Source organism: Ailuropoda melanoleuca, chromosome 5 (genome assembly GCF_002007445.2).
Source record: "Ailuropoda melanoleuca isolate Jingjing chromosome 5, ASM200744v2, whole genome shotgun sequence".
Taxonomy (NCBI): domain Eukaryota; kingdom Metazoa; phylum Chordata; class Mammalia; order Carnivora; family Ursidae; genus Ailuropoda; species Ailuropoda melanoleuca.
The window spans coordinates 71,610,197-71,627,065 of NC_048222.1; the positions used below are offsets into that span (position 1 = coordinate 71,610,197).

At 50.0% G+C, this 16,869-nt stretch overlaps 1 protein-coding gene across 2 annotated transcripts in view; it reads right to left on the reverse strand.

Moving 5' to 3' along the window:
* The window catches only part of DPYSL2 (dihydropyrimidinase like 2), a 130,858-nt gene that overhangs the window by 16,625 nt on the left and 97,364 nt on the right, over nucleotides 1-16,869 (reverse strand). For both annotated transcript variants that reach the window (XM_019794340.2, XM_034661227.1), the window contains exons 4-8: nucleotides 13,646-13,810; nucleotides 11,190-11,251; nucleotides 10,581-10,661; nucleotides 9,955-10,023; nucleotides 4,617-4,737 (exon numbers count right to left, since the gene is read on the reverse strand). In XM_019794340.2, the coding sequence (XP_019649899.2) occupies nucleotides 4,617-4,737; nucleotides 9,955-10,023; nucleotides 10,581-10,661; nucleotides 11,190-11,251; nucleotides 13,646-13,810 (498 nt within the window). The remainder of the gene's footprint in view (nucleotides 1-4,616; nucleotides 4,738-9,954; nucleotides 10,024-10,580; nucleotides 10,662-11,189; nucleotides 11,252-13,645; nucleotides 13,811-16,869) is intronic.

A 16,869-nucleotide genomic window follows, 5' to 3' on the forward strand; every position in this document is an offset into this window, starting at 1 on the left:
ATGAACCGAGAGTTTCTATGTCTGCCCTGAAAGGGAGCCTTATGTTCAGTAGTCTTAGAGTTCAGATGGCTGGAAACCAACCCAAGTCTCATTCTGCAAGTGGCTACACTGTAAGACGCACTGAAACCCCAAGCTGCCAAGGGCACTGACTGGGAAGGAAGTCTGCCTCTAGACAGCCTTGGGCTCAGGCTGCAGCAGCGAATCTTCCCTGAGTCTTCAGGCCTGCCTGCCCACCCTGCGGATTTCAGACCTCACGGCACCCACAGCCACGAGAGCCTGTTCCTTACGACCAATCAATCTTCTCTCTCTCCCCTCTCCTCTCTCTCTCCCCTCTTCCTTCCCTCTCTCTCCCCACCCCCTCTCCCTCTCCACATATGTATACGGGCTCTGTTTCTCTGAAGAGCCCTAACCCAGATGTTGGTGAGAATTTATGACATTCACAAGCCAACCCCTATGCTACTCGTCGGGTCAAGATCGTTAGGTGTGCATCAGTTTAATGCTAAGACTTCATCCCCAAGGTGGGGTGGTCCTCACAGGCCCCATGAACACAAGTTTCTCATTACGCCAGAGCCATTCCGATTGACCCACAGGGCATAGGAAGTTTTGGCTCCAGTCTGGGTTCCCAGGGTTTGACGTGCCTCAGAGTCACCAGATGTTCTAAACATTTCCGCATCTGAGTTATAGGGGTGGGGCGAGGGACGAGGATGGAGAAGGACATCCGTCAGATGAGTTACCAGGCACTCCCTACACACCACCATTCATACACAGAAGGCACCACAACCACACTGGAGTCCATTCGTGGACAAAGCAGAGTCTGAGGGAGCCATTTCTAGAGAAATCCCCACACTGGGCTCTCAATGGAAAGAGAGGTGGCCAGGAGTCTGGAACTATGGGATGGACGATCTGGGGCAAGATATTTACTTTCTGCATTTTAACTTCTCTTCCATGAAATAAGCCTATTAAATCAACCAAAGTCTAAGTTCTTTTGAAGGATAAAAATTGCTCCAGATATTCTTCTCCGGGCTGTGTCTTCATTTCCTTATCTGCAGAAGGAGGATGATGATACTCGGCCTTGCTGACGGACACAGCACAGAGAGGGCAGCCCGAGCAACACAGTCTCTCCGGAAGATGGGAAGATGGCAGGTGGTCGCGCTGGGTCAAGTGCACATAGAAAATACTCTCAAGTACATTCATCTCACATCCTCACCAGCCTAAACCTCCTATCTTTGATTTAGGAACAGCAGGTTTCTAGGTGGGGAGGCACATGGGCATTAATAAGAAAACATAAAATCATGATCTTTCAACCGCTCCCATTGTAGAGAAATGTCGAGTCCCCTGATGCAGCCTGACCTCCCTGAGACAGGTGGGGTGTGTGTCCGTAAAAAGTGGCCCCTTCCTCTGTGTTCTAGCCATACCTGGCTTGCACCTCTTTTATAACACTGACCAATTGCCATTGTGACTTTCTATCCAAGTGTCCCATCCCGACAAGTGAAAGAGCTGAGGGCTGGGACCATGTCTCGCCTCCAGCACAAAAGCCTGCAGGATCACATAATAAAAGTTTCCTGAATGAACGAAGAATCTCTCCATTTTATAGATGAAGAAAAGGAGCAGCAGAAAGTTGGCAGTGCCTTGATACTTGCTACCAGGGACCAGTAGAACCCACCTGAAGCAGAAAAGAATCCTTAGCAGAAAACCCCTAGCCTGGATCAGCAGGCGTCCTTGCTGTACTTTTAACCAATGTTTTACTCTTTAATCATGAGAACAGTGGGTACAGCTATTATATGTCTTTACATACAGCAGCTCAGTTAGGCACCACCTTCACCGTACAAGATGCGTCGCTGTCGCTAGCCCCCGCCCTTGCAGATGGGAAAATGAGACCTAGCGATGGTAAGGGAGCTACCCGGCATCACATGCTCGTGCACATGAGCTGGGATTTGATCCAGGACAGGACACTGATCCCGGAGCGCAAATGTGTAATAAAACCTTAGCCTGTTTTCCTTCTTGGTTGTTTGGGAATCTTTGCTTCTGTATTATACACAACTCTACTCGGTGACAAGCTCCAATTTCTACCAGGTTTGTTAAGAAACTAAACCCCAACAGGGACGCCTGGGTGGCTCAGACTGTTAAGCGTCTGCCTTCGGCTCAGGTCATGATCCCAGGGTCCTGGGATCAAGCCCTGGCATCGGGCTCTCTGCTCAGCGGGAAGCCTGCTTCCTTTCTCCCTCTGCCTGCCGTTCCCCCTGCTTATGTGTGCTCTCTTGCGTCAAATAAATAAAATCTTAAAAAAAAAAAAGAAAGAAAGAAGAAGAAACTAAACCCGATCAGATACCAACATTGCTCATATTAAAATAATCTCAAAACAGGAAGATAATTCAGATACTCGTGTGGATCTTCAGGCCTGAAGTCAGGCACCTGACAAGCAAAGCCCAATCCCACCACTCATTAGCTCTGAGCTTTGGTTTGCTCAGCTGCAAAGTAAACCAAAGTACAAAAATTCCTACCCAGGCTGCCTCCCTAAGTTGTTCTGATGATGTTCCAACAAGATGGAAAGAGCCTTAAGAGCTCACCAGCAAGCAAGACTCTCTCATTCTTGCTCGTTAGCACCTAAATGCACCAGAAATTCCTTTCTGGCAGCTCAGGCCCCTCTAAAGCCAAGGGTTTCACAGACTAAAGTGGGTCGGTTTGAATGGAAAAGCCACAACCATGATGCAGGCACCTGGCAACTCACGAGGAAGGTTCTGGAACAAATAGACTGAGGTAGTCCCGTCTTAGTGCTCACTGCCCAATACACACACAGGATCAAAGTCCTAAAGATGACAGAGGGACATCATCAGACACTGAGGTGAGAGTATTAGAGCAGGACTGGACTCTATAGTAACATACTCCAGCTCTGCCTCTTCAAATAAGGAAACTGAGGCACAGGAGGAAGTCCCAGCACTGCTGGCAAGGCTGGCTTATTGGCCAGGACTCTGCACCCCAGACCAGGGGCAGCACCACCTACCAGGGCCAGGGACTCATGAGAGACTGACTCCTCCACCCACCGATTTGGACAAGCGAAAAGTCTGATTCAGAAAGCAGCTTCTCAGGTTTTCCATTCTGTTAAATGGAACGTTTAATTATATTAAAATTATGGTAAAATGCTTTACGCCCTATGCCCCATAAGACTCTTAACTCTTTGCTTATTTTTATCAACTGGGTACAGTCTGGTTCCTAAAATAAATAAAGCTGCCCACTAACTTCTCCTTTTCAGACACTGTGCCAACCGTCCTCAGGCTCCCAGCAAGCAGCGGTTCTGTGATCGGTTTTGGGGGCTGAGGCCGAAGCAATCGTGTGCCCGGGTGACAAAGGGCCCAGGCGAGGGAGCATCTCCTAGAAAACAACTCGATGCTGATTCTGAGTAGATGCTGTTACTTTGGTGAATGTTCCTGTATTTCAAAAAGGCAATTCCTACTAGCTGCCAGGAGAGGGCAGGTGTCCAGGAAGATAGGAACACAGCAACCTTGTGCAGCCAAGCCTCAGGACAGAGGCTGCGGGAGAGCTCCAAGAACCCTGGGGAAGGAGCTGCTGGGTCCGTCTGGAAGCCATCCTCTCTGGGGACAAGCTGACTCAGTGGTCATTGAGCAATCTGTTCTAGGTCTCGCACCGAGTCACCCACCAGTGAAAAACTCCAACAGCCCTCCTTCTCCATGCAATCACATCCCGCAGAGAACTAGAAACAGAAGGATAGAGGTCAAACTGCTCCCTTCTTCACAGAGAAAGAAAAACACAGAGAGAGATAAAGGGATAGAAAGAGAGTGAGAGAGAGACAGACCAGGAGAAAGCTAGACAGAAATCAAGAGAGAAGCGATCAGGCCAGGATGCACGATCACAGCTGCGTGCTATCGGGCTGTCCGTGGAGCTAGACTCCCAAACACAGGACACGTGAGCAGTGTGATTACTCAAACTCACAGTCAATGGCAGATGACAAGAGGGTTCTGCCGCATTCATAATGTATAAGGTGCGCCACGGACCTGCCTTCGGAAGCAGCAGGGGAAGCTGTACTTAGTAAATTAGTTTCCAAGAACCTTCTCAATAGACTCCCGTGTGCTAACAGAGTGCCAGCCTCACCTCGCATAGGTCAATAGAATTTACAGGGAGTGACTCAAGCACCAGGAGAACTAGACACGAGGAGGCCCGGGGCAAACATCCCCTGCCCTATGCGCCCACAAGACTCTCTTACTCACCTGGGCAGAATCACTACCAGCCACGGAGCGGGGACTCATTTTGCAATAGAACGTTCCCCAGAAGGATTCTGGGGCAGATGGAGACTGACGCCATCTGTGTATGTGCCTAGTCTACTGAGACCGCATCGAGTTCAGTCCAACTTCTCTACTGACGCAGGGGCCAGAGAGAAATGTGCCTGCCCACCCACTCTTGGCTGTGCGCGGCTTTAAATAGACAGCAATAGGGCGGCACAGCAAACAGACGGAGAAACTGGAGCTCCCTGCCTTGCTCAGCAGTAATTAGGTTAATGCTGGAACGTGATGAACGCAGCCCACTTGGCATGCAGGTCTGGAAAAGGAGCCTTCCTCCCTCCCGAACCCGCCCGCAGTTAGACAGCCGGTCAGGCAACTTACCCTTTTTCCGGGCCTGGGCGATGACTTCGGCTGCACTCTTGCTCATCACCTTGGTGACGTACAGGGGGCAGTTGGTCTGGTTGGCAATGGTAATCGAGCGATTCACGGCTTCAGCCTCGACCTACAGAGGAGCATGTGGACATGAGAATTGTACCCAATCCGTGCCCACTCCATGAGCCCGTCATTACCTTCAACCCACAGAGGGAGGCCAAGAGGAACAAGAGGCCACCGTGTCCTCAAGGTGCTGCCCTGAGTGGCACCGCAGGTGGGGGGATGGGCCTTTGCCGGTGTCACTCAATACTGACGGGTGGAAATGATGGGGCAATTCCTTCCTAGACCTCGTGAGTGGCTGGAAGGGTGCCCAGGAAACCTACACCATCCGCATCAGCCCGGAGTTGATGAGAAATGCAGATTCTCAGGCCCTTTCCGGACCCACTGGGTCAGTAACTTTGGGGCTGGGACCCAGAATGCAGGTCTTAATAGCTCTAGGTGATTTCTATGGTTGCTCCTACGAGAAAACCACCAGGCACAGAAATGGAGTGCTCCCCGGTCAGTGCATTCCTTCCAGCTGCAGGGTCTTGAGTCAAGCCACCCAGTGATGAGATTTTTGTGCTTGGGCTTCTATCTGACACCCACAGATGGACCCAAGGAACAAAGCGACCTCACAGGGCTCTGGGAATGGAGCAAGCAGATTTGTGTCAAGCAATGGTCTTCAGTATGGGAAACAAGTCCATGGCTGCCCAGGCTGGTACAACCTTCAGCGGGAGATGGGAGAGCTGCTCCAATTAATAATATGTTTCTTTAAACCTGATGCTTCAATAAATAATATTCCAAAAATCCCAAGTGATTACTGCTAACTACCTGACCAGGTAAGATGACTGAGATCAAAGTATACCCCATAGAAATATGTGTTAGAATGGGCAACTGCTGAACACGTGAAATGGTAGAATGATGGATCTCAAAAAGACTTTTGCCCCCTCCCCAGATCCTGGCAGAAACCGTGGCTTCAACTCCTCGTGGCAGGGGGCTGGGTTGGACTCAGATTTTTTTGTATCTTCTGTGCCCCACCCCCGAGAGTTCCCAGTGTAGTGCCTGGTACACACAGCAGTCACCCCAAAATGTTTACTGAACAAATAAATTATCTTATTGTATGTTTAATGGTTAAAGCAAAGCTGTTCCATACAGAGCTGCTACTTTTCGTAAGACATAGCTAAGCTCCTAACTGAATTATCTTAGCTAACCAAGTTTCTACAGGAGCTTGGCCAAGAGCTGAAGTTCTATAATTGCATTAACCGGTAATCTAATTTAATAAACGAAGACAACTTCATTCACGTTGGCCCTTTCAGGCATCAACTATGTGAAGAGAGAGGTCTCAAAATTCAAAGGCAAACCAAACGGCTCTTGAAAAAACTCATTAAACATCCAAATGTTTTTAATTCCTGGGATAGCTGAGCCATGGCCCTCCCTCTCCGTGACTCCAGTTACAACAGAAGTGCCTCTGGCCCAGGGAAGCACAGAGGAGGGATGGCCTGAATCTCTGCGGTCACTTCAAGAGTCCACAGTGCGAAGCATGGAAAAGACTCCTCCAGAAGCCTCACGGCTTCCCAGGGGCGCCAATGACTACCCAATTAATCGGCCCAACACCAGTACTTCTCAAAGTGAACAGAGGCACTATTAATAACTGCATGGGAGCAATGGGCGTGGACTGGGACTGTCCTGGGTGAACTAGAATGTGAAATCAGACTAATTAGGAAGCAAATGGAGCAAAAGTGCCCGTTCTATGGGGGGTCCTACCCTGCAGGACTGGCTTCCCAGGGCCCTGTGTGGATTCGCTCCTCCGCCGTGAGGTGAGGGCTGACCCCTCCCCTGCTCCAGCACATGCCCTGGTGAGGACACAGGCCTAACTACAAGGTTACCTCATGGAAAGAGAAGGTCACTTAAACCCCAAGACTCTGTGTTCCACCCGGAAACGTGGAAGGATCGACATTTACCCTTGCGTGTGTAACTGTCCACGCCCCTTACGCGCAGTGAACTGATTTAAATAATACCAACTTAAAATACAATGAAAATAGTATTACAGCTCAAAAATTTAAAAAAATTTGTCTGTCTCATGATAGAGTTATCAAGGATTTGGAAGGGTCATCTAGCCTTGCTGATTTTTAAGATCGGGCACCCCAAGATCCAGAGAGGAAAGCCACTTGTCTAGGAACACACAGCAGTGTTGGTACACACACGAGAATCAGAATACACGACACTGTCTATACACACACAGTGTCTGTACACAACACACCCTCTCACACCTAGTCCCCCAACTGTCGGTATAGCCCAGTCACAGTTCCCACGGGGCCCAGCTGGAAAGTTCCCTTCTCTGGGAAAGATTCTTCCTCACCGTCACCCCAACCCGTGTCACCAATTTTCTTCCCAGATGCCCGTCTTTTGGCCCAGAGCCCCTGTCACATTCTGCCCTCCCTAGTTACTTTCCACCTGTCTCCTCTCCAACTCATCCTCAATCCCTTCCTCGTTCATCTCGCTGTCCCAGCAGGACCCGGTCATCACACGTGCAGGGCACCACTGATGGCCAGGTGGTTTCTAGATTTACGCGTTCCCAGCAGTGTCTCCCTCTCAATCTTCCCAGCTGGGACCTGGGGAGAACCCTGGTGGCGATCTCCCATGGCGGGCTGGAAGGAACAGCAGAGAGGGGCAGGGGCACGTTTTGTGCAGCTCAAGCCAAGTTAACCTCAACAATGTGGCGACAGATGACGACATGAATGACATGTTTGTATGTTATTAACTGCTGTTGCTGGTGTATGGGCGGGACCTCCCCCATGGCACCGTCCAGCTCCAGTTCCCGCAGAATGCCTCCCTGCTTTCTTTTCCTTATTGTCCACAGAGGGTTGAACACACAACAGATCCCCGGCGACGAACAGAAAAAACATCACCAGGAGCTGAGGGAGAAGGCGGCGATTTCTCATGCCTGGAGGCTCACGGGGCTGTCTAGGGCACACCTGCTCAGGGGTTGCACCAAATACTGGGCTGACCGAGAGAAGGCACCTCAGCTAAGAAGCAGCTGACCCCGGAAAACAACCCAGACAGCCTTCGTGAGACAATAGGACCCCCCCAAAAGCCAAGAGCTCCTTGAACTGGAGTGCTCCAGACCTGCCAGCCCCCAAAGGAGGCCTCATAATCCACTGCTGGGGACCCCGAAATTCTCCATGCAACAACCGCTACAAAAAAATCTCCTGTGTCCCAGCATGGACGAACAGGTCTGATGGTTGTGGTCAAAGCAGCAACCAGAACAACCCTCCTCTGACAGCTTTTGCCTGGTTCCATAAGCCCCGCGCTTGTGTTCCATGTTCAAGTCTGCAGGGATCGGGGGGATACAGAGCAGACAGGAGAGAGGAAAGTAAGCCCCCAGAAGGCTCTTACAAGTTCAACTAGAGTTTGGCTCTCAGAAGCAGCCCTGTGAAACAAGGTAAGTGGCATTGGCTGTTCTCAGAAGGAAACACAATCTTGCCCACCTGCACAGCTGGAACAACTGAATGAAGGTGAGGGCAAACTTTCCAAGCCAGGTGTCATAGCCTGGTTACAGGGGCCCAATGGCCTTATGGTGAGCTGGGGCTCCCACGTGTGTGCAGGTGTGTGTGGAAACATCCAAGTGCGAGCATTATAACGTGTGTATACCCGTGTACACAACTGCATGTGTACACATATACACTTGTGGGTGTGGGTGTGTGTTATATGTCCACACGTGTACAAAGCCAACCTCAGATACTCTGAGCATCAGCGACTGAGACTGTCGCCCTCTTATCTCCGATAAGCTCCTCCCAAGTCCTGTCCACCAGCCCCAGTGACAGCATGCAGCTCTAACACAGGGGCCAAAAGATGTCACCTCCAACCTCCCTCACCTGTGTGCCAGCTCCGGCTCATCCCTTCGGCTCTCTAGTGTGCGTGGAAGTGTGGATGGTGTGAAAGGAACTACATATACCCCAAGACCTGGAGAGGGATCAGACAGCACTGAACATGTCATTGCTTCCGTCCTTCAACTGACAATAGGAAAGTGACCTCCCGGCCACAGATGGTGCTGAAGGTGCCCTGGTGTGTGTCTGTCTGTGGCTCTGTCTCTGTCTGTCCTGTCAGTCTGTGTGTGTGTGCATGTGCAGCAAGAAGAGCAGGGCAAGGAAGTGCAAATCCTCAGTGTGTGCGAGACATTCCAAGTGCCTCCCCCTTCTCTTTTTTTCAGCCTCTTTCTGACATTCTTTCTCCTTTTCCAGCCTCACTTTTCCCCCAAAGTCAGAGGAAAAAGGCTTTGGATATCCCACCCTCCTACCCCAGCCCGGACAAACTTGTTGATGGCACCCTTGGTCTCAAACCCTTGTGAATCTGTTTTCTCCTTAGGGGGAACAGGTGCCCCCTGTACCACGGCTCCTAAAATGAACACTTCCCAGAGCCGGAGGGCACCTCCCCACTCTCAAGTTCTGTGCTTTGGGGGCACTGGTCCCATTCACAGTCTGCTTATCAAGCATCTCCCTCCACCTGTTCCCAGAAGGAAAAATCCTACTGTTAAGTCAACATCCAGTTCCTTGAGGCCTTTATCTGCCCTTCTCTGCCTGTCACTTCTTTCCGTAAGAAGAAAAGTCTGTTCATTTCCATGAGACCCCACAGCATTCTCTTTGCTCAGAGCCTCCAGGCCCTCAAACGTCTGACCTTGAGCTTTTCATCAAGGAGCCAATTTCCGAAAAGGTCACAAATTCGAAGTTTACAAAAAGAGATTCCCCAGCATAGAAGATGTGAGTATCTCCCTTCTGTCTTACAAGCCTCATCAAACAAGACAGTGGCTCCGCCTGTGCTCCTGTTCTCACTGATCCCCCCGGGGTCTGGAAGATTGTCTGCCACTCTCTGCTAATTCCCCGTGCAGACTTCCCATGGAAAAACTTAAAATTCCCCTTAGGTTTTTTAGCAATTTAGAAGAGCTTTTAGGTCCCTAAGACCATGTCTTGGTGATGGTGAGATTTTGGAGGCCCCATGTTATGAATGGCGAAACGCATGTTGCAGGATGCTAACAAAAAGCTGTTTGACTCTATCCAAGAAAGGGCTTGGAGAATCAGAGGCACAAAGGAGAGCCTCCAGGCTAAACAACCCACACGGCTGGACTCCACAGCTCAGGCGAGGACTTCACTTGGCCTACGCAGACACCCACACGTGTAACCTGTGACTTCTCAGAGGGCCCAAATTCAGATCCTGAAAAGCCCCAGTCTCGACAGGCAGGAGGTGGGCTCTACGTGGCTCTGGCAGTGCCCAAGGGACACCGAGTCACGCGTTCCACTCAACAGATGTTCACCTCCTCAGGCCGGCTCAGCACGTGTCCCTCGGGGCCCGTGATGCCCAGATCCAGGATCCTCTGCTGTTCCTGCAAAGTGTAAAGAAAGCCAGGCCATCAGGGAGAGTTGGGCTGCAAATGGCTCTGATGCCTAGAGATCTTTTACTCAAAAGTCACTCAGGCAAGATGAAAAAATGGCCTTGCTGACCGTGCAGTCCTCATTCCAGGACCTCAGGAATAGAAGGGTTCACTACCCTGCTCCCCAGTTCTGCCTGAGCTCCCAAGTGTGTTCAGCTCTTCCCCTGGGATGCTAGAAGCCCACGTGTGCCCAGCCCTGGGCCACAGTGTCAAATGCCTGTATGTGGTCGCCCACCCCGCCCATGCCAGAGACAGCTGCCTGCCAGCACCGAGGGAAATGACTCCTCTGTGGAAAGGGAACAGGCTGCGTGTCCCACAGAACACAGGGAGGCACGTATCACCAACATCCACGCTGCCGGGGAGACTGCCAGCCCTGTGCCCCAGGCCAGTGGCACGGGGTCACCCTGCTTTCCCTCCTTGCAGCTGAGCTACAGAGCGGCTTCCCTTTCCCGAACGCGCCTCTCGCCCTGCAGGTCCATGAAGACACCACGAAGAGGAAAGCACCGTACCTCTGCAATGATGTCACCATTTTCTGCGTGGACTTGGGCGATCGCACCGATATCCCGGATCACGCTCAGGACTTCATAGATCTGAGGGGGGAGAGCAGAGACAGGAATGTCCTTCTCCCCGTTCACGAGTACAGCCACTCCCCTGCAGGCCACAGGGTCAGGAACAGCACTCGAGGCTGTTACTACTAAAGCCAGCTCTCTTGACATGCCCCAAGGTCAAGGCTTCTGGCCACCTGTGGCAGAGCAGGACCACTCAGGAATCAAGAGGCAGCATAACCTAAAGGACATGGAGTAGGGGAGGCTCATGCAGGACACCTGGGCCTGCAGCAGGTTTGCTGAGCTGGCTATGAGGACACCTCTGGGCCATGCTGTCCCACAGGGGCAGCTCTGAGGCTGACTTCAGAGCCTGGTGGAACACCGGTCGGGGGGGCCAGGGCACTGGGGTCATTCCCTCCCTAAAGGTAAAGTTACGCCAGGGGCCTCATCCGCTAGCCATTTCCCATGAAGCGAAGGGATGTACAGACACAGGAAGCAGCCTCCAAGACGACAGCATTGGCCCCGATGTACCAAATGCCAGTGAGCTTGTGCAGAAAAGCCAACTTTTCTTACCTGGGAATCAGTTAGCTGGAAGCGATCCTTGAAAGCCATGTACACGAGGAAGGAATTCACCCCTAGCAGACAGACGAAACAGAGGTGGAGATGTGACTTTAATAAATAAACCAAATAATCTGGAAGCAAATAAGAACGGTACAATACAATGCATACGTGTATATAGAGAGAGACAGAGAGAGGAAGGATGGGAGAGAGAGAGACAGACAAAGAGACAGAGAAAGAAGGATAAAGCAAATGGGGTAAAATATAAAGAATTGGTAAAAAAAAAAAAATCTGGGAATAGGGTGCAAAAGTTCTTTTTAGTATCCTGACACTTGCCCATATTGTACACACATCCAAATACACAGCAGTGTTATTCACAATAGCAAAGGGCAGAAGTGACCACTGACAGACGAATGGAAACACGAAATGTCACACAGCATACAACAGAATATTATTTAGCCTTAAGCGGGAAGGAAGTCCCGTCACGTGGATGAACCCTGAGAACATTATGCTAAGGGAATTATGCCCATCACTAAAGGACAGATATGTAGGATTCCATTAATACGTCAAACTTACAGAGGAAGAAAGTAGAATGGGGGTTACTAGGCGCTGGAGGAGGGAGGGGATGGGGGGTTCGTGTTTGATGGGTACGGCGTTTCAGTTTGGAAAGATGAAAAGTTCTGGGGATGGATGGTGTGATGACGGCACAACAATGTGGATGTACTCGATGTCACTGAATTGTACATTTAAAAATGACTAGGATGCTGTATTTTACCACAATTTTAACAATTAAAAAATAAAAACAAAAATTGCCCTCGACTGTTGTGACTTTAAGAAGAACACGAATTAGAAGATTTGGTGGATGAGGATCTATAATAAATGTCCTTTCTTCGGTAAACACACTGCACTCCAAGCTGATTTTTAAGTAAGAAAGGGTCCAACAAGCCGATGTCGCAATTCTCACCCTGGCATTTCAGAGTCCTCATCACCCGAGGCACCAGACCAAATATCCCTGCCCCACATTCATCACGATGATAAACAACTGTACGGACAACCTTCTAGTCCTGGAGCTTAATTCAAGCCACCTGGGGGTGCTGGATGCTGCCCGGGGTTCAGCGGCTCAGGACATCCCAGCCTTTCTCTCCTGCCAGGCAACAGCTGCTATGGTAACCCTCCTGGCTGATCTGAAGTTGGTTCATTTTCAGTATGGAAAGTTAAACCCTCTTGAGCCTCAGTATTCTCAAAAGTAAGAAAGGTCAAGGATTACCTATTTTCTTTTAGGTAGGACCTTCGTACCTGAAAGAATCTTAGGCTATCTAGTCCAATACCCTCATGTGAGAGATATTTTTTTTTCTAATTGGGACTCATAAAATTTAAGTAATTCCCCAAGGTCATATAGCCGGTATGTGTAAGAGCAGACGAATAGATCCAAGACTCCGGACTTTCGTTCTGGGTGTTTTCTGCCATATGGATATCTGCCATATCCATGCCTAGAGATTTTCCCTGCTATTTTACTCACAGCTCATGGTACTTCTGAGCTTAGAAGTCTTGGAAACTGAAAGTAATAGGTGCTTCCCTGACAGTTAAGATCCAGTGAGGTCAACACATCACCCCAGGAGTCTAGTCTATAGCCAAGCTCAAGAGAACCCCAGAAGATGATGGGACTTGGCGATACCACCTCAACTCCCAAGGTTCCTGTGGACAAAAGGGACCCAGAGGCACCTTGAGGTAGTCCAGATTCCTCCAGTCTCCCCGGGAATCTTCCAGAGCCCAACCTCCGGAATCTTACTCCCTACAACAGTCCTATGGGATAAAAAAGACCCAGGCAACTGAGAGCTCAGTTGATTAAGTGTCTGACTCTTGGTTTTGGCTTAGGTCATGATCTAAGGTTTGTGAGATCAAGCCACGCTTCCAGCTCTGCGCTCAGCAGGGAGTCTGCTTGAGATTCACTCTCTCCCTCTGCCCCTCCCCCCACTCTCTCTCAAATAATCTTAAGAAGAAGAAAGAAAAAAAGATTCTTCAGGTTGTCCCAGAGCCTCCTCACCCTCAAATCTATCCTGGTTCTTATAGGTTTATACAAAGAGCTGGCCTGAGTCTCCCACTCAGATCCTGGGCACCTGCCCCCTCCATGATTGCCCAGAATCCTCACTGGGATAGGCATTCTTGGCCTAAACTCTGCAACCCGGCTGGGTGCGGTTTCCTCAAACCAGTAAGCTGTGAGCAGTTGTTACATAAGAACCGGTCCCCGTGGTGAGGCTCAGGTTCTCATGTCCATGAAAGCTTCTGTTGCTGCACTGGGTTTGATCACCTCCAACGGCACCAGCTGCAGCTCAACCCCCTCTCCTGGCAGGCATGGAGGTGAGGCACAGAAGGGGTCTGCAAGCGTGATTCACAGAGCTTTCCTTCACAGAGCTGTCAGCCCCTGCGCTGAACTGGAAATATCCCCAGAGCTGTTGGTCAGCACAACCTACCGTGGTCCTTCACCAGGGCCTCCATCTCCTCCTGGATGCCCTTATGCCACTCAGTGATGTCCACGTGCAGAGAGTAGTCACAGCAGGACTTGCTGTCAGCCCATTCCCTCCACTGGTCAAAGGCTGCCAGCAGGCTCGTCCCGGGCTCGGGCACGACATGGTCAACTGGAAAAGAAGAGACATTGATTGTCATCAACAGAAGTCTCAAAGGCCATGGGTAAGCAGCTGTTTTCCCATTTCAACCTTGAACAAGGCTCCTTGGGTTCAAAATCGAGATGGCGATCTCTATAACCAGCTTCTACTGAAACCAGCTGACTCCCCAAGAGGGAGAAAGCAGAAACTTGGCATGGCGTGATGACTCCAGCGAAACCACGCACGCAATGCCCGGATCTGATCGCCCAGCTCAAAGGCCCCGAAAGCTCGTATCTCAGGCACATTTCACGGAAAACGAGTCCTTATGGACAATGGCAGTGTCAAATGGCCAGCCAGAGCTGCCAACCCTTTCTGGGTGTTGATAGCTGCCAGTGAGACGCCCCCTACCAGACGGCAAGGAACCTGTAGATGCTGGACCACAGCCATGCAGACTGGGGCTTTTAAAGGTTCCCGGCATAGCCAGTCTCTCTGCACTGCTCATATTTCTGCTGCATAATACCACTTTGTAATTTAAGGGAGATCTTTCATCTTAAGAGCTCAAAGTGTCTTTTAAAACGGTGGTTATTGTTATATTGTTATTGAGTTAGGCTGAGATGGAGGACAGGGGACTTCGGACTCGGGCTGACCTGACTCAGTCTCCTGGCTCCACCACCTACCAGCAACGTGCTCTTGGGTAAGCGGCTTAATCTCCACCACCCTAAGTTTCTGGAGTGGTTCAAAACGGGGATATGAACTGCCACACACATTTCTTAAGATGACTGAGTGAAACAGCATATTTATCGATCTTTTGTCATTCGCCTATTTAAATCCTCCAACAGTCTACCCTTGCTCTTAAGATAAGGAATCGAGTCCCCAACAAGGTCCACAAGATTCTGCCCAGCTTGGCCCTTGCCCACCTCTGCAACATCACTCTGGATTATCTCCCACCTTGCACGCTGCTCTCCAACCATGTGGGCTACCTTTCAGTTCCTGCTCCCTTCTGTCACAGGGCCTTTGCAGAGGTAGTGTATCTCTAGTCTCAGAGAGCTCTTGCCCAGTTACCCTGATGAAGAAAGGTTTACCAGAACAATGACTCCCCATCTTCTGCACAGAGACACTAAAATATGAAGTGAAAAGACTTGTCCAAGGTCAAACCAAACTTATGCAACAAAGAAGATAAAACCCACGACTCCAGACACCTAAAGCAATGAATCATTCTTCTAAATAAAATATTAGATTGTCTACACCCTGTAAGCAGTTCTCAGCCAAGAAAATGCCAGTCCAGGCAATGCTAGTGAGCTCAAATTTCCAAAATGGATCAAATCTTGCAGATGCTACTGGACGGTAATCAACGGAACTTAGTTTTATAGGTCTCAAAAACGTGGACATCTAAGCTGCATTTTCTTTTGATGAAATGTACTTTTTTTTTATAAGTAACAGTATATGTAATTAAATAGGTCCAGCACTGGTACTGTAACACATATAGTATTATCTAATGAAAGCAACGAGGACATGCACTTGTAATGCAAGTCGGTTCCGTCTGTAAAATGCTAACAAAACAATTCCAATTTTCTTAAATTGTGTCCCCCCACACCGGAAGAAGAAAAGGAGAGTGGAGAAGGGGGAGAGGAAGAGGAGGGAGAGGAGGAGGAGAAATACTGACTTTGTGGCAACCACAGTTTGGACAGAATCTCCCTAGTCATGTCCCTGGCTTCATCTCCCATTCCACCAGGCCAGCCTGCGTAAGCAGCCAGATGGATCTTCTTAAATCTTTCCCCAGATCCCGTCACTCCACTGATGATTCCTTCAGTAGCTGTCCACCACCGTGAGAGTCAAATTCAAATCCCCTCCCTTGGTCCTGTGGATCGGGTCCTCATCTCACCATCGTACTGTCTGCCCCAGCCCCGCTCATCACCATCAGCCCCCAGCTGTTTTCATTCCTTGACCTGCCTGTCTCCTCCCCACCTCCAAGCCTTTGTACCAGCAGTTCTCTCTTTCTGGAAACCCATTCCCCTGGCTCTTTACTTGGGCATCCTCGCCTCCTCGTCACTATCCCAGGGTCGCATTCCCATCTAACTTCTGTCCCCTGTTCCCCACATTTGCTATCTGACTCCCCCACTAGGATGTAAACTCCCTCAGCGCAGGGGATTAAGTGCCTGGATAGGGGAAGTGCTCGATAAACATTTTTGATAAATGAATGAATGCTCCCTTCCAGCTCGCATTCCTCCCGGCAAGATCCAGTCAAGCACAGACGAGGTGCTCTCCCGGAACGCAACCAGATTTTCCTGCTCAACCTCAAGTATATGTAAGGTCGTCTGGTGCTAAGCTACTCAAACTTGAGTGTGTTTAAGAATTCTCTTGAGAGCTTATGAAAACACAGGTTCCTGGACATCAACCCCAGGGTTTCAGATTCTGTAGGTGTGGGCTGGAACCTGAGAACTTGCATTTTTAATAATCTCTCTTGGAGCGGAGATGTCTGCCTTGGACCACTCTGAACATCACTAACTGGGTGCAAATCTTTTCCCATTTACTTCTCCTACCACCTGAATTCACTCCTGCCCATTTTACCATGAGGGTCCCGTTGTATGACCCACCAGCATTATCACTTACAAAAAAATATCGGGTTCCCTGTGGCTGTAATACGATGGCTACCCTCCATTTCCAAAAACAGCTCCTAGAGTGACAAACTCTTGCAAAGTCAAGACAAAGCTGAGGACTCCAGGGAAATCCACGTGTTTCCGCTAAGAACTAATGACACTCAAGAAACGTGGCCACGAAAAGCCTCCTCGTGTTTTCCCACAGTTCTCTTTCCATAGGAGCTCTCTCCAGGGAAAAGCTGCTCCAGGGAACAGGGCAGAATGTCATCCTTGCTTCCGGAGGGAGCAGAGATTCCCCACTGAAGACACAAGCCTGCAAAGGATTTGCCCAGAACTCACAGGCCTTTCCTCTGGTGATTTTCCTAAGCTATCTGTCCCTGCAAGAGTCTGGCTCCTGCCTGGCAGCTGACTTTTTCCCCTCATGTAAGAGGTGAGAGAAAGCTCATCAACCCAGCCTTCCACCAGACAGGGAAGAGAATGGCCCTGGGATCAGCA